Consider the following 17,426-nt stretch of genomic DNA (forward strand, 5'->3'; position numbering starts at 1 on the left):
CCTGGCGGGCGCTCGTAAGCTTATCGGAAATAGAACACACCCATTGCCATATATTATAAAGGACTTCCAAAACAGGTTTAACAGCGGTGTTTGTAATGTTTTAATGTTCGTTCAATTAATATTTCAAAAAGGAAAATGAAAAAGTTTCTAAATTCTATTTTTATGGAGGACACGTGATGAGCGTTGACCAATGAGTGTGCGGTGCTGCAGCAGCACATGGTCTCGCTGTGGAGGCCTTGGGCCTAGACGGTTAATTTTGCATTTCAAGGATTTTACTTTACCAAACAAGACGTCATCTTCCACATTCGGACCGGAAAGTACCTCGAAAGCTCCAATACAAAGCAAGAGGCCTTTCCCTTCCTGCCATTTCCCCTCCGGTCGCTCGTCACCTGACGGTCACCGACCCGATCATGGGCAACGTCTTGGCCGCCGCGCCGGCCGTGCCTCCCCCGTTCCCTATGACCGGAATGCCCGTTGTGCCGGGGACGGTGCCCGCGACCCCGGGACCCGGGACGGGCAAAGACCCGGCGGATCACAACCCGGGCTCGTTCGATGAGCTGCATCGGAAATGTAAAGGTGAAGGACGACCCGGCGGCCTGACACGTCGCTGTCACGAAACACAACTCGCATAGACATGGTGCGATGTACAACTGTACAAGAGGGACACCTGCGATGGGCTCTTTGTATGTAAAGTGGGAGTTTTGCTCTACGTTTCACGGTGGGGTGGCGGTTTTAGGGTTTGAGTTGGGGTTAGGAATGGTTTGTGTTCCCTGCTTGTGTGAGGTCAAGGTCACATTCCATTCTGATGACTGCATCGATATCCCATTCATTGACATACCAACCATGGTGTAGGCCTAATCATTCTCTCATTCCCTTGCAGAGGTTTTCCCAGTTCAGATGGAAGGTGTTCGACTTCTCATCAATAAAGGGCTTAGTAATCATTTTCAGGTAAGTGCCCCGCGTACCTCCTTATTCCCCGTGTACCCCCTCCGTGCTCCCCGTGTACCCCCTCCGTGCCCCGTGTACCTCCTCCGTGCCCCGTGTACCTCCTCCGTGCCCTGTGTACCTCCTTGTGCCCCCGCGTACCTTCTTGTGCCCCGCGTACCTTCTTGTGCCCCGCGTACCTTCTTGTTCCCCGCGTACCTCCTACGTGCCCTGTGTACCTCCTGCGTGCCCCCGCGTACCTTCTGCGCGCCCCGCGTACCTCCTCCGTGCCCCGCGTACCTCCTCCGTGCCCTGTGTACCTCCTTATGCCACCGCGTACCTCCTCCTTCCCTTGCCCTATGTACCTCCTCCATTCCCCCGCGTACCTCCTCCATCCCCGCGTACCTCCTCCATCTCCGCGTACCTCCTCCATCCCCGTGTCCCGCCTCCGTGCCCCGCGTACCTCCTCGTGGCCGCGCATACCTACTCGTGGCCGCGCATACCGCCTCGTGGCCCCGCGTACCGCCTCGTGGCCCCGCGTACCGCCTCGTACCCCTGAGTACCTCCATGCACCCTCCTACCTCCACGTATCCTCCTACCTCCACGTATCCTCCTACTTCCACATATCCTCCTACCTCCACGTACCCTCCTACCTCCACGTACCCTCCTACCTCCACATACCCTCCTACCACCACGTGTCCTCCTACCTCCACGTACGACCCTACCTTTTGCTGGTTTGCATGTCATAACTTATATCTTTTATAAACAACCCACCTCTTCCACCTCCTAAAGCCGTCATGTCCCTCTTGTTGTACAACTTGACTTTGTTCTAGGTTAGCCATACAGTCAACCTTAGCACCATGGGAGTTTCTAACTACCACTTTGGAGCTACGTACGTTGGAGTGAAGCAGATCAGCCCCACGGAGGTTCGTGAATGTGCTCTGATTTTTTTTTAAAGTGATGTTGACATGAACTTTCTCAAAACTTATTTGGATCGACTCAGGATATTCTTTCTGTATCTGATCCCCGAGGCCTAATTTATGTTTTGTTTTTTTACAATAACAGCAAATGGTTTCCTGTACCTCCGTGCTGTCTAAGCGATCACCTTTACACCCCCTCCACTCATTGGCTCTTTTTGCAGTGCTTCCCAGTATGTATCAGTGATATTGATAACAGTGGGAGTATGAATGGACAAGTCATTCATCAAGTCACTGACGGAGTACGAGCTAAGGCAGCTTTCCAGGTAACTTGAAATTGGTGTGTGTGTGTGTGTGTGTGTGTGTGTGTGTGTGTGTGTGTGTGTGTGTGTGTGTGTGTGTGTGTGTGTGTGTGTGTGTGTGTGTGTGTGTGTGTGTGTGTGTGTGTGTGTGTGTGTGTGTGTGTGTGTGTGTGTGTGTGTGTGTGTGTGTGTGTGTGTGTACGTACGTACGTGCGTGCGTGTTTTCTCCATAATTTTGGTTTCAGATGGTGGAATAGAGTCCGCCCAGGACTCTTAAACCAACCCCCGCTTCGGTGAAGAATTGTGATTCATGGGCCAAGTTGTGAAGATGTGTTGGTCTCAGAGTTTTGTTCCAAGGGATCTTTTCTTTCAGGATCGTCACTGAGCCCCGTACAGCCTCCAACTGTAGTTCTTTTGTGGTAATGTTCCCAGGGATGGTATTTAAAATCTCTGCAAGGTTCTTCTTTACCACTCTCGTTGCTCCAACAATCACTGGTACACTATCTGTGTTATCACTTATCAGCTTCCAGGACCTTTTCACTTCATTCTTGAGATCTCGATATTTGGTCATTTTCTTACTTTCTGCATTAGACCAAAATCACTGAGTACCGAAATCCTCAATTAGAAATGCCTTCTTTTCCTTTTTGTCTGAGTACATTGTCTGGTCACAGTGCTTTGTTTTGTATGTTCATGCTGAATGGGATCATCAGGTCTTGCGTGAGCATGATGTCCTTGTTTCCAATGATTGTTTTGGATCATGTTTCCATGAGTTTTGTGGAACTGGGATATTGAAACTTCTGCAGATGTGCCAATGGATTATTCCACATACCTTGTTGTGCCTTTGATTGTACAGTTACTCTGACATGAGTTTTTTACATCCCGATAGGAGGTATTTTGTGCTTTGTTTCTACCATGCAGAACCCACACCTGTCCGATTGACTCGGTTCCGCCATCTTCTTAAAGCTTTTGGTATAGTGTCCTTGATGTTGATGCATTTGTTATGATTTTTCTTCTTCCCTATTGTGCTGACCTTTCCATTCATTCATTCATTTTAGCCTGGCGTTGGCTTAGCGGTTAGGGTGCCGGCTTGGGATCCTAGGATCCTGTGTTCGAATCCCGGTCGATCGCTGAATTAACGCCAGGGGGGTTGACTCAGCCTGTCATCCTTCCGAGGTCGGCAAATTGAGTACCAGCTTGCTGGGATGAATGACCACGGTGTGTACCCCGATTTAGAATAGGTACACCGTATCCCTGCGCATCGTAATAGCGTGACCAAGGGTTGGCGTCAGGAAGGGCATCCGGCCATAAAAACATTGCCTCAAACAGGGAACCATGATTGTCATGGGGCCCGCAAGGCTAACCCCCGCTCTAGTGGGGAAAATGGCCTTAAAACGATCATTCATTCATTCATTCATTCATTTTATTGTGCTGACCTCTTTCTTATTAGCCATTCCAGGGAAATCATCCATGTACAGTAGATGTCTCCTTGTGTCTTTGGATGTTCTGTTATTGGATGTCAGGGTGCATCTGTGTCGTTGCTCATCAATGAGGTTGCTTAGTGGGTCTATCTTTTTTTTTTTTGTAGTCTATCGAGGCTGTGCCCCATTTGGTTCTTCTCATTTTACAATTTTCGACCATGGCCTTGTTCAGTAGTAGGTGGTCTATTGTTCCGCAGCATCCTCTTTACATCCTTTCTGTTCTGCCTCTAGGCATCCTTGTATTAGGTGGCGGTACATAATTTCTGGGATGATTCCCAGCTGTAGTTTTATGTTGTTGGTAGACTTGTTATTTCTTTATATTTGTGAGGTTGTTGGGGGTCTTCAGATTTTGGGAAGAGGAAGGTGTACCTTCTGTGAGCCATTAATCTACTACCTTTTCCTCTTGAATAAGTTTGTTGAATGCTCAAATGTGGTGATTGTGTAAAGCATCTCATTGCTTCAGCCAGAAGCCTGTGATCTATTCTCGGCCGAGGTTTTTCCAAGTTCAGCAATTTTGCAAGTTTGTGTTTTCATCAATATCCCATGGAGACATTTCACGTGCGGTCATGCGTGTGTGGTTTTTAACACCAATAACGTGAAGCAAAAAGCAGCCTTAAGCATTGGGTCCTTTCCGGCTGTCTGTAAACGTCAGTTTATGTTTGAGGAACAACTTGATTTACATTGAATGTTAAGCTTTTGAATACAAATCGTAACATCAATCGGATGACGAATATGCAGCTTAGCAGAACTTTGAATTTAACAAACTAGCAACGGTACCTGCCCTATGGGCGTGGCTTCAATTGGGAGGCCCAAATGAAAAGGCAAAATATCAGAAATTGAAGGCTTTTTTATTTTAAACGATTCATATAAACATCCGTTGAATCATATCACACGCAAATCATCAAAATCTAAACATTACATGGCGTTCATTTTGAAAAAAGATTGAATTCTATAACACGGAAGCGGCCGCAACACCTGTTTCTCAGTCGCTTTGCACACGCTGCCATGTTACTTCGGAGCGGCACATTTATATAGGAAGAGTTCGTCAGGAGTCGATCTACTCTCTCCTGGTACATAGAATAAACAGTATTTGTAGAATTTCAACAAAACCACATTACTGTTCATATCGGTAAATATTATTCCATCGTGTTTGGAAAAACTGGAAAATTGTAAAACTTGGAAAAATTTGAAAAACAATATAGCCTATTTTACTCCCAGGAATACCCACCCAAAATTTCGTTGCAATCGGTTGAGCCGTTTTTGCAGTACCTTAGAACGGACGGACATTTGGTGAATTATAGTAAGATTCTATGGAATCTCATCCCAGGCACGCATGCCCAAACAGGAGTGAGATATACTTTTACTCTGTCTGCCTGTTGAAAATCATTCCAAACAGGAAACTTGGTGTTTTTAAGGACGTCATAAAGGACACAAACAACAGACACGAATAACTAATGTTACATGTTCAAGCACGAGTAGAACGGCACACTGTAGAGAGCCTCCTGTGTTGTGTATTCCTGTGTGCCAGTCGGTGCCAGGCTGAACAGTTTGTTTTGTATCCCACCGATAGGTCGGATCGAGTTCCGGACCTGAACCAAAAGCTAATCGGCTTGTTCCTTTCACTTACCCAACTCATTCACCAGATTTTGTCACAAGTCGTCCATAACTTTTTAAAATATCATGTTTTATTTGGGTATTTTAAATACATGGGAATTTTAAATTCTCGTATTCTGATCCGGATTCGGATCTTCACTAATATCGAATCGATTTGTCCTTGTTTTCACACCAAACCTGTCCGTACGAATCTGTTCATAGCTTTTTTAAGGTATCGTGCTATGTATTGGTTTTAGCCTCGTCACTCAATGGTGAAGAAGAATGGCTAAAGATGGTGGAAGAAGAAATGTGGGCAAGGGGGTTAACAACGGGAGATGCAGAAAATAGGGCAAAATGGAGAAGATTGTCATGGCTAACCATGACATGTCATGCAAGGCTAACTTCCGCTCTTGCAGGGAAAATGGCCTTAAAATGCATGTTGTTGTTGTTGTTGTTGTTGTTGTTGTACTCAATGGTGAAGAATCACTGAAAAAAACATCTTGGATCCAGATCCGGATCCAGATTGTCACCAAAATATAATCGTTTCGTCCTTGTCACATGCCCAACCTCTCCACCAAATTTCATCCGAATCCGTCCACAACTTTTTGAGATATCCTGTTCACAGACAAACAGACAGGGGGGAAATATTATTTTATTTAAATTGAAGCATCTTTACATTTGAACACTGGGGTATCGTGTTCTATGAAGTCTGTCAGTGTCTGTTTATCACACCCTTTGTATTTCTCGCTCACTCTCTCTCTCCCCCCTCCCCTTCTCCCTCACACCTACAGACCCAGAAGTCGAGGTTTGTAACGTGGCAGGTGGACACCGAGTACCGAGCCCCAAGCTACACTGCTGCCATTGCTTTGGGAAACCCGGATGTGCTATTAGGATCAGGTGAGAGCTGCAACACGGGGTAGGAGGAAGGGATTATTTATACTGCCTGGTCAAAGATTGTATTTTTACCGAACTCAAGGTTTGGTGTCGCCATTTGTTTGTGTTTTCTGTCTTGCTGCATCCACATTATCACCTTTGTTCAACTTCGATACATTTTCATCGAACTATTTTTTTTAAACAAAAAACGGTTCAATTACTTGGTTACTCCAAAATACTGTGTTCAGTACCATGCCTGTCTTCTCTTTAGGTTTCGTGTTCCCACCTTTGCCCGGGTTTATCAAACCATTTCCTCTTTCTGTTTACCCACACTCGCCCTTTTATAGCTGTTTTGGTTACACATTATCTTCAGGCGCTTTCCCCAACACTGGCCCTCGGTGGAGAGCTCGTCTACCATCGTCGTCCTGGAGAAGAGGGAGCCATGTCCACGATCGTCGCCAGATATGCGGGTATTGGAGCACATGAGTGGACGGTAGATCATTGAGAAATGGTGTATGCTCGCTTAGCTTCCGATGGTCTTATCCACTCCGCATTTAGGCCAATTATATTCAACCGGATCGAAACAGCCTTCCCATCAGATTCTTTGTATTTTGTGTATACGCAAGTTAAACGGGTGTAGTGACACCAAACCGCCTCATTGTGGAGCTTTTGGACCTCTGTGAATCCATTTTTATATCAAAACCATCACCTCTGCTTGGCATTATGATACGTTTGGATTGATTGATTGTTTCCACTAGCGGGTACTCCTGCCCTACGCTTGGGAATACCTTTCTCAGCCCAGTATGCCATATCTTGACAAAGGAACATTTGTAATACCGGATACCATCAACGGTGGCGCTATTTCCGTCATGTCAACTTTGGAGTTTCAGTGACATCCACGTTTGCTCCATTACAGTAAAAACATTTACAAATTCAAATTGATCAGATCCAACTCTCTGGAATTCGAACAGTGATGGGGAATAAAAAGAAAGGATGTGAGACATTTTACGTTGCTTGCGCTTTCGTATCGATACTGTTATGAATTTGGTAGAGCAACATCTAGAGCTAGGTAGATCTGAATAGGTAGGTATTCGGCTGTCGTGACAGGGACTCTACATGTAATAAGTTCTTGATGTTTAGGCGTTTGTCGGGGGAAGATGTATGATTGTGGACCTACCTGGAGGTCCGAGTGTTAAATAGTGAGGGATTAAAGGTAACGCCCCTGTGAGTCTCACCTAGTAGTCAAACCTTTGTCCATTATGGCACTGCAAACCACATAAACATTAGTTAGGTCCTTAGCGCAACATTAAATAATTCCTTTCCCTGACAATGACTTCGGAATAAATGGACAGGAAACCAGGCCAAAAACACCGCCACAATTGGCCGCCACCGTTTACACCTCCAAGGCCTACAAACCTCGCCTGGCACGTGTTATAACACAAGCACCGCGGGGTCGGGGACGGGAGATGTCAGGAGTGGGATGCCGCAGAGGGCGTGACCTGGGCGAGCCGGCAAGTTGGGAGGCTATTATTGGCTGAGGAGTGCGCCAATGTGACGTCATCGGCCAGAGATATTAGCGACGGTCGGACGCCATTTCGTGGGACACCGGGCACACAGGGCACACCGGGCACACAGAGCACACGGCAGTTCGCAGCAGTTCGCGGCAGTTCGCAGCAGTTCGTGAGCAGTTCGGAGCAGTTCGTTGGCAGTTGGCACACAGCAGGAGAGTTCGCCGGAGTTGGCAGTTGGCACCGAACAGTTGGCACTTGGCTGCCAGCACTCCCAAAAGAGAGTCGAGTCAAGTGGAGTTCGCTTGCTTTGTGCAGCTTACGTTGAACCTTTGGTGCACGGACCTTGTGGAGATCGACCTCGTGTGGAGCCGCTGGCCTGCGTCGGGCGCGTGGTGCTTGGAGCGAGGCCTTGTGGAACTTGGAGCGAGGGACCTCGTGGTGTGCGATCGGGGCTTGTGGAACTTGGAGCGAGGCCTCGTGGGTACATCGGGGCCGAAAGGAGCCGGGTGTTGGACGGCGGTCACCAAGACGACAAGGACGAGATAAGGCCGTACCCGCGAATACACTGTGCATAAACCAAAAAGACGTGTTATTTTCGTATTCACCTCCCTCGTATCGTGTTTGATATCTGTTGTGTCTGGGATCCCAATTTAGGCTTATTCGATTTATTAGTATTACCGGCGCGGGCTTTTTCACTGTCTTTACTTATAAATAATAAATCCTTATATTATTTTCTGTATATATCTGAACGCAGTTTTCCTGGGTGTTTGATTTTAGTAGATAAGGCGGCGGGCGGAGCTTTGTTGTGTCCGCCATTCCGCGCGTTTAACTTTGTGTTGAGCTTGAATCCGCCATTGAGTTTTCGCCTCGGGAGTTAGTCTCGCAAATCGGCCATCCGTAACTGTGGTGTTAATCACGGTTGCGTAACAAGTGGTGTCAGGAGTGTAGGATTTGAACCCGTCGGACAAATTTTTTTTGTCCGCGGCGAGACATCGACACGGTCGGGCGTACATTGCGCCCGACGTTCGAACGCAAGATTTTTATAGTCGAGGCGGAGAAATTTAATAATCAATCGGGCAAACGGAGCGCGATATCGCGTCTTCGTCAAATTTAAATTGTTTCAGGAATTATTAAAATAAATACGCGCGCGGGAAACAATCTTCCGGAAAGCGGATGTCGGAAATTGATGAGATGGAAGTACGCAGCGAGGCCTCCGTCAGCGTTGGGAGTGAGCCGGAAATAGGGGAATTTGATGTAGAGGTGAGCCTTGGAACCTCCCTCGTCCTGAGCACCAACTTATCCCCCTCCCCCACCGGGGAGTCGGGAGTAGTAGGAACGGCCCCGACAACCGACCAGATGTTGGGTCAATTGCTTCGAAAAATGGAAGGGATGGAAAAGAACAGTGAGCGATTGGGAAAGCAGATGGGAGACATGAACGCACAGAGTGAGCGAGCCAGTCGGGGAATAAATGATAAAATTGACGGGCTGGAAAATAAAATGAGTAAGGAAATTGAAGGAATGGAAAGAAAAATGGAGTCCCAGGGGAAGGAATGTAGGGAAGGAATGAAGGGAATGAGTGATCGATTGGAGAACAAAATTAATGCCCAAACAAAAAACATGGAGGGGCAAATGGATAGATTGAAGGAGGGTTTAAAAGAACAGATCGAAGGGATGGACAGAAAAATTGAGGGATTGGAGGGAAAAGTGAATGAACGAATGAATGAACAAATGAAAGAGAGGAATGAAAAATTGGAAGGAAAAATTAGGGAAATGGCAATTGTGGTAAGTGTACAGGTGAGCGGAGAATGTCCACAGTTCGATGGGGAATGTGTACAGGTAGATGGGGAATGCCTGCAGGTAAACGTGGAGTGTCCACAGGTGAGCGGGGAAGGAAATTTGGAATGTGAGAGTTGTAATGGGGAATGTTTCCCACATTCTGGCCTGGTTGTTTATTGGGACCGTGTGGATGTCACAACACCCCAACCGGGGGATGAATTTGGAATTGTGCAGCACCAGGGCGGTGGTGCGGAGCAAGAGGGGGTAGAGTTTTTGGGGGTCCGTGCAATGGAGCCGGACCAGGTATTTATTGGGGATATTGATCAAAGCCTGGCGGGGCCGGGAATGATTTGTGGAAATGATGAGGATGATTTGATCCAGCGGCTGGAGACCTGTGACAGTCCCATGGAGGTAGAGCTTGTTCAGGCCCAAAGGAGCCTGGGTGATGAGGTGAGTTGGTCCGAGGAGGTGGTTGGAATGACCGAGGGGACGCTCACTGTACACTGCTATTTGGAAACAGAGGCTCCAAAATTGGACAACCAGTTGGGGGAGTGTGTTGGCTCCGGGCTGGATTTGGATCTTGGAGGATCGGGAGATAGAGCTTCTGGAGATTTGGTCCCTGTAGGGAATTTGGATCAACTGCAGGGAGGGGCAGAACAACCGGTGGTAGAGGTTGTTCCCTGCAGCTGCGGTTTGGCAGTGGGAATGAAAATTTGTAAAATAAAATTTAAAATAAAATTACAATGGGAAATTGATTTGGAGCAGCCATGGTGGGGATTGGTCCCCGGGCTGCGGGATTTGGACATGGAGAGGTCATGGGTGATGGCCTCGGGCAAAAGTTGCCCCTTTCAAAATTTGGGTATGCCGGCCAGCTGGGGGGCTGTGATGGCGAGATTTGGACGTGGGGTCCAGCCTTGGGTGTCGAGGTACGACCTCCTGGGTCCCACGGGGGGTCTGGTGGAGTGTGGCGTCCCTTGTCCGTCGGGGCGCCGTCCGAGCTGGTGGCTCGGGCCGGCAGGGTCACCGGACCCTGGTGGGGGTTAAGACCTCCAGGGAGGTCCGAGGTGGTTTCTCAAGCCTGGGATGGCAAATATTGAGGACCACTAGGGGGAGGTGTTGTGGGTCGCGCTTTGGTGGTGGCACTGCGGACGGCCAACTTGGGACTGATGTGGTGACCACCCGGGCATGCGGCCTGGCACCCTCCTCCAGGGACTCTGGGACAACCAGCATGTGGTGACCTGGCATGGTGGTTGGTCTATGGACGCGGGTCAAACCGAATGGACAGGGATGGAGATAGCCTGCCGGACAACCATTGGGGCATCTGTGGAACGTGATGGTGTGAGTGACCTTCCACAGATGCTCCGTTATGATTTATGGACTCTCGGGTTGGGAAGAGAGCCATGGGGATGTGAATCGGGAGATGTGTAACGAGCCGAGCATATGGGCCATGCTCGGCTGGCATGTGTATGGCAAAGCATCCTTCTTTGGTGAGGTTAGTGAAATGTGACAAATGGTTGGCATGGGTAATCTGTGGGTTAGATGGAAATTTAAGGGTGGATTTTGAAATGCCATGGTGGACACTGTACAGTGACGCCATTATTGATCCAGGTGTGTAGACCAAAGTGTTGGAGGCTGTGATGAAATTAATAGGGTAGCAAGGCACAGCTTTCAACTGGTTGCGGGGGCAACTGTGCTGATATTTGGGACGCGGGATGATGGGGATGTAGTTGTGTAGCCTGAGGGTCAACGTGGTGCTGTGCGTGTCCGAGGTGTGTGGACCATGTCTTCTGGGTGGGTCTCCTGGTGGAGCATGGCTGTTGACTGAACCTTGGTGCGGTCAAGTGTGGGTGAGCACTGGGGGGGCTGCAGTTCTGTAGTCGGACTGGGGGATGATGGGGAGGTGCAGGGGACGTGGCTGTAGGGATGCCACGCACTGCGACCGTGCCCCCCAGGGCCGAGGTTGTGTGTGCGGTAGTGTGTGTTGTGGCAGCAAGTGCTCACCACATTGGCCAGCTGGGGCTGCTGCAGCTGTGTTCCTCGCAGGGGGGCCGAAGGATGGATGGTGGGTCGCGCCCTTATGGACACTCATGGGCCATGTTGGCGTTTTGACTGCTCACCTTGTCCCGGTGACCCTTGCACGGTAGAGGTGCAGAGCTGTCGTGGCCACAGGTAGTTGTGTAGTGATGATCACCGTTGGATGCGGATCCACATACCTGCCAGTGTAGTGGGGACAAAAGAGAAATTTGGAAGTATTTGGTAGGCCCAATGTGAAATTTTGGGAATTGTATGGGTGGATTGCACTTTGAACCTGACCAACCTGCAACTACCTGCACTTGAGGTGAGTGTTTTGAGGAGTACTGTCCCAGGCTTCAGGATTTGCTTTGGGAAATTGGGGACATGTAATTTGGAGTTGGGAGGCGGGTGAGAGTGATGACATGGCCGGTGAGGGGATGGAATGGGAGCCACAGTGTCTTGTGGGTGGCGTATGTTTTTGTATTGTGGTTAGGTGTTTTGATGTGGTCGTGAGAGTGGAACCTGGAGAGTGAGTGATGATTATTGGAGATAATGAGGGGCGATACTTGTGCTTTTGGAAATGTGCTTTTGGAAATGTGTGATGGTTTAAATGTGAACTGGGGGATTTCACATGTGGCAGGCCATGACAAGCCTTGTAACACCTTTTACACCAAGAATTGTACTGAATTGTGCTGAGTTGTGTGGAGAATTGAATGGCAGCGGGGGAGGAAGTGTGTTTTGGGGTCTTGTGGGTGGGGAAGGTGTGTGTGTCCGCAGGTACAGAGCAAGCTCTGAGGAGCGATGGCTGCGGGCCCCCCTCTGCGGCAATTACCCCTGGCAGCCGGTGGTAACTGGAAATTGGAGCTCGTCGGTGGAGGGTCTGGTTGGGCGCCGCGGGGTGAGGAAGTCCCCCGGTGACCCGTGTTGCTGCGCGAAAGCAGGAGGCAAAGGAGCCTGGGGTGTGTGGAGACCCTCACCGGCGAGGTAACGGCGGAAAGGGGCTGTTGGGCTGTCACGGGGCCAAGAGGTAAAGGGGGGGGGGGGGCAATGAACTTGTAAGTCGGTTGACTTGTTTTTGGGACTGCGGGCACCACAGCCTGATGCGCCCCCACCATCTTTTTGTGCGGTACCTCCCCGCTGCCTAGTTGAGGAATGCACACACACGTGAATGACATCAATGCCATGGTCCTGCAGGGGGTGTATTGAAATAAGTGCTTTGTTGATTTTTGAAATGCCTTGATGACCTATGGAATGAGAATGAGTGGTTAAGGGGTCTGTGTTGCATGAATGTGGGCGAAATCCACCGAGCCGTGTCACTCACCTGTAACATCTGGACAGGGCCCGTGGAAATTTAGGGGGATGCATTGGGGATGGCCCCGCAGGTAAGGTTGTGTCTTGTGGCATCCACCGGGGGACGCGGTCTGTAGACCGGGGTATGTACAAAGGTTAGAGTTTTGAGTTTTGGAAAGATGGTTAAGTTTTGTGGTTAAGTTAGTGTTGTGTGTTGTTTGTTTCCTCCCTCCACAGGAACAACGAAGAAAATGTACATACTTGCATGATGGTTAAGGGGTTCAGCATGTTAAGGAAGTGTAGGTAGGTAGTCCGACTCACTTCCCACAGCCCTTCCTGATTTATTTCATAGGTTAATTAAGTGTGTGACAGTAAGTGTTAAGGCTGGAATGGTAGAGCCTGCGGTGAACCTTGCAGGAGCTACGGTTCCAGGGGGGGGGGCTGTGTTATGAATTTGGTAGAGCAACATCTAGAGCTAGGTAGATCTGAATAGGTAGGTATTCGGCTGTCGTGACAGGGACTCTACATGTAATAAGTTCTTGATGTTTAGGCGTTTGTCGGGGGAAGATGTATGATTGTGGACCTACCTGGAGGTTCGAGTGTTAAATAGTGAGGGATTAAAGGTAACGCCCCTGTGAGTCTCACCTAGTAGTCAAACCTTTGTCCATTATGGCACTGCAAACCACATAAACATTAGTTAGGTCCTTAGCGCAACATTAAATAATTCCTTTCCCTGACAATGACTTCGGAATAAATGGACAGGAAACCAGGCCAAAAACACCGCCACAATTGGCCGCCACCGTTTACACCTCCAAGGCCTACAAACCTCGCCTGGCACGTGTTATAACACAAGCACCGCGGGGTCGGGGACGGGAGATGTCAGGAGTGGGATGCCGCAGAGGGCGTGACCTGGGCGAGCCGGCGAGTTGGGAGGCTATTATTGGCTGAGGAGTGCGCCAATGTGACGTCATCGGCCAGAGATATTAGCGACGGTCGGACGCCATTTCGTGGGACACCGGGCACACAGGGCACACCGGGCACACAGAGCACACGGCAGTTCGCAGCAGTTCGCGGCAGTTCGTGAGCAGTTCGGAGCAGTTCGTTGGCAGTTGGCACACAGCAGGAGAGTTCGTCGGAGTTGGCAGTTGGCACCGAACAGTTGGCACTTGGCTGCCAGCACTCCCAAAAGAGAGTCGAGTCAAGTGGAGTTCGCTTGCTTTGTGCAGCTTACGTTGAACCTTTGGTGCACGGACCTTGTGGAGATCGACCTCGTGTGGAGCCGCTGGCCTGCGTCGGGCGCGTGGTGCTTGGAGCGAGGCCTTGTGGAACTTGGAGCGAGGGACCTCGTGGTGTGCGATCGGGGCTTGTGGAACTTGGAGCGAGGCCTCGTGGGTACATCGGGGCCGAAAGGAGCCGGGTGTTGGACGGCGGTCACCAAGACGACAAGGACGAGATAAGGCCGTACCCGCGAATACACTGTGCATAAACCAAAAAGACGTGTTATTTTCGTATTCACCTCCCTCGTATCGTGTTTGATATCTGTTGTGTCTGGGATCCCAATTTAGGCTTATTCGATTTATTAGTATTACCGGCGCGGGCTTTTTCACTGTCTTTACTTATAAATAATAAATCCTTATATTATTTTCTGTATATATCTGAACGCAGTTTTCCTGGGTGTTTGATTTTAGTAGATAAGGCGGCGGGCGGAGCTTTGTTGTGTCCGCCATTCCGCGCGTTTAACTTTGTGTTGAGCTTGAATCCGCCATTGAGTTTTCGCCTCGGGAGTTAAAGTCTCGCAAATCGGCCATCCGTAACTGTGGTGTTAATCACGGTTGCGTAACATGTCATGCGTAACACGTCATGTCAACTTTGGAGTTTCAGTGACATCCACGTTTGCTCCATTACAGTAAAAACATTTACAAATTCAAATTGATCAGATCCAACTCTCTGGAATTCGAACAGTGATGGGGAATAAAAAGAAAGGATGTGAGACATTTTACGTTGCTTGCGCTTTCGTATCGATACGTAACCCACACGTGGCTCCACCGCGGTTAACATCTTTCCTCCCCAAATTGCTTGCACCTTTTAATTATCAATGCCAGACGTGTACACACACATTATGCATATACATTGTTGTGTTTATGGAATTAATATGCAAAACTGTGCAATACAAGGTGGTGCCTCCCTTCAGTCATATGTTGTCTGTGTAGTAAACAACTGGGTGGCGACCATGAACATCGGAGCCAGTGGAGTGCATGCTAGTTACCATCACAAGGCCAGCGATCAGGTGACCATCACTGTGCTCTCTTTGTTGTGTGTGATCGTTGCTTGTTCTCGTCCTATTTTGCCATTGTTTTACCAAAGGCTTCACCGTTGTTTAAATATTTGTAGCATCCTACTGAAGGGTTTCCTTTTCACACTTGTGATAGACCAGCATCGTTTCATTCAAAAGTTTGTGGTCAGGGAGTTCATGCAGGCATTGGCAATAGTACACGCAAGTGGGGATCTAAGTGTGCATTTCCTTTTACAAGCATTTCCACTTGTATTGATGATGTACACATTCAATTTGATAACTGTATTTGCAGATCCAGGTAGGTGTGGAGCTGGAAGCGAACGCTCGTCTCCAGGAAACTTTGTGCACCCTGGGCTACCAGGTTGACTTGCCCCGAACAAACATGGTGTTCCGAGGTATGTTTGCATTCGGACGAGGCATTAGAGCATCGTCGTTTTGTTTTCTACCCGGGCATCCGGCTCCATTTCCAGCATTGACCTGAGCGCTCTGTGCCTCCGACTAGGTTCTGTGGACAGTAATTGGACAGTGAGCAGTGTCCTTGAGAAGAAGCTTCCTCCTCTTCCTTTGACTCTTGCCCTCGCGGCCGCCATTAATCACCGCAAACACAAGTTCCAGTGTGGATTTGGACTCACTATAGGTTGAGGGGCTCGAATGGAAGACGGAACCGAGTGGGGTGGACAGAGCAGGATGGCAGAGAGAAATATACAGAGAGATATAGAAGGGAATATACAGACAGACGGAGGGAGAGAGAGATTGAGATGTCCGAGTGCAAGAATTGTGTGATTTGGGCCTTTGCTGCGAGCAAAAGAGTAATCAAAGAGGGGGATGCATGGATGATAAATGAGTCAAATGCATCTGCGGTTGGGTTGGGGGAGAGAGGTTAAATTAGGCGGCAAAAAAGGAGAAAATATTATACTTTGGGCCTTCATTGTTCAAGCTCTACCTCGAAAGCAACCTCCTGCTGTGGACCCACACCACCCCACATTCCATCTCCTCGGTATTTTTTTTAATTATAATATAAAAAAAATTAATGTTATTTTGTTTGATTTCTATTAAACTGTTTTTCTTTTGTTTCATTTTACCTGGTGCCTGGTTTTTGTAAAGTTAAGAAGCAGTCACGTGGTCAGCACACGTCATCCCCATAACAGAGCAAGCTGGCTGTGTTGTTTATGGATGGTAAATGAGTATGATGATGGTAAATGCCTCTGTTCGTTGGTTAGTTTGCTGCATCTTGATATGTAACTGGTTTATCTACTATTGTATAACCAGAGAGAGAAACCTCATGGAGTGCTTCACTTTGTAAGTTGGCATTAAGGGTGCCACCTGGCCAGGAACTTTCCAGACTTTGGCTGATATCTCGAGGCCATATGCCTTGAGATTCCTTCTGAAATATTCGGACCTGGCCTGTTGCGGGATGAGCAGGCCTGACCCTTCCGCCTCATCGTGGGATCGGCAGGACGGGCCTTATTAGCACCCTCATGGGATCGGAGGGCCGGGCCCTCGCGATCGGTTGGCCGGGCCTTCTAATCGTCCTCGTGGGATCGGAGAGCCGGGCTACGATGGGTTCCTCATCGGATTAAAATGCCATCCCGTCTGCGGTCTCCAAATCTGCCCCTGTGTGGGGCCCTCCTGAGATCACTACAGCAACAACCTCGTCGTTTGCTGGATTATATTATGACCTGCCATGCCCCATAGCCCTCTCATCCACCCCCCCCCCCCCCCCCCCCGCCAACCATGACTTTTCACTTAAATTGCATTTTACACAAGCTCATAAGAAAAGCAACCAATGAGCATGTTTCAGAAAACATTGGTAATGGTCTTTTCATGAACGTTTTGCTGCCCATTTGCACCAACCTGTTTGAATTGACAACTCTGGTTAAAATATCTGTGAAGCTGTTCGTGTAGTCGGAGGGATCGGTGTGCGTCGGGTGTGATGTGCTCGACCAGTTGCATGAATGGTGTCGGACAATTTGAAGAGGGACGAGGGAAGCTTCATGTTCAGTGATTACGATGGAACTCGTGACTCATGATAGTTAAAGATTAAATACCTGGTTAGTTTTATGAGTCCTGGTAACGTTTATTTTTCCTCTGTTACAAATACTCAGTTGTTGTACATTTTCCTGTGTTTTTCCAAATCATTTTACACAAAGCGAACCCTGTAATTACATCCGTTTGTCAGGTTCCTATGAGGTTCTCCATGACGGTGTATTTTGGGGTTTTTCCCCCACCAGTTTCGTTGATCATGATTGATCCAGCAAAGGTTCCTCGTTACTTTGTACACACCGGTCGATGACCAGTCGTGTGACTTGTTGACGTGTCTGTCCTCTCAGTCTCTCTTCGCAGATTACCACCTGCACCTGTCTCGTTCGAAATAAAAAGAAACTTTGTTTACAGCATTGTTGTGCTGCTCCCTGTACGCTCAAACGTGTTCTTCAGTGGTGGAAAGACCCTTCACC

At 48.7% G+C, this 17,426-nt stretch overlaps 1 protein-coding gene across 1 annotated transcript; it reads left to right on the forward strand.

Annotated features, from left to right (window-relative positions):
* The first annotated feature begins 34 nt into the window (after positions 1 to 34).
* TOMM40 (translocase of outer mitochondrial membrane 40) lies at positions 35 to 17,364 on the forward strand. Its single transcript, XM_068135350.2, has 9 exons — positions 35 to 576; positions 881 to 948; positions 1,758 to 1,850; positions 2,066 to 2,167; positions 6,006 to 6,111; positions 6,435 to 6,557; positions 14,888 to 14,964; positions 15,263 to 15,365; positions 15,473 to 17,364. The coding sequence occupies exons 1-9, from the start codon at positions 411 to 413 to the stop codon at positions 15,610 to 15,612; spliced, it is 978 nt and encodes a 325-aa protein (XP_067991451.1). The 5' UTR covers positions 35 to 410; the 3' UTR covers positions 15,613 to 17,364.
* The last annotated feature ends 62 nt before the right edge of the window (positions 17,365 to 17,426 follow it).

This window comes from Myxine glutinosa, chromosome 14 (genome assembly GCF_964187855.1).
Source record: "Myxine glutinosa chromosome 14, kmMyxGlut1.1, whole genome shotgun sequence".
NCBI lineage: Eukaryota > Metazoa > Chordata > Myxini > Myxiniformes > Myxinidae > Myxine > Myxine glutinosa.

Excerpts from the sequence above, each read along its gene's own strand:
- TOMM40 (XM_068135350.2), top strand. The coding sequence starts at position 411 with ATGGGCAACGTCTTGGCCGCCGCGCCGGCCGTGCCTCCCCCGTTCCCT. Across the intron at positions 6,112-6,434 it reads GGATGTGCTATTAGGATCAG|CTGTTTTGGTTACACATTAT; the intron begins GTGAGAGCTGCA and ends GCCCTTTTATAG. Across the intron at positions 14,965-15,262 it reads ATCACAAGGCCAGCGATCAG|ATCCAGGTAGGTGTGGAGCT; the intron begins GTGACCATCACT and ends CTGTATTTGCAG.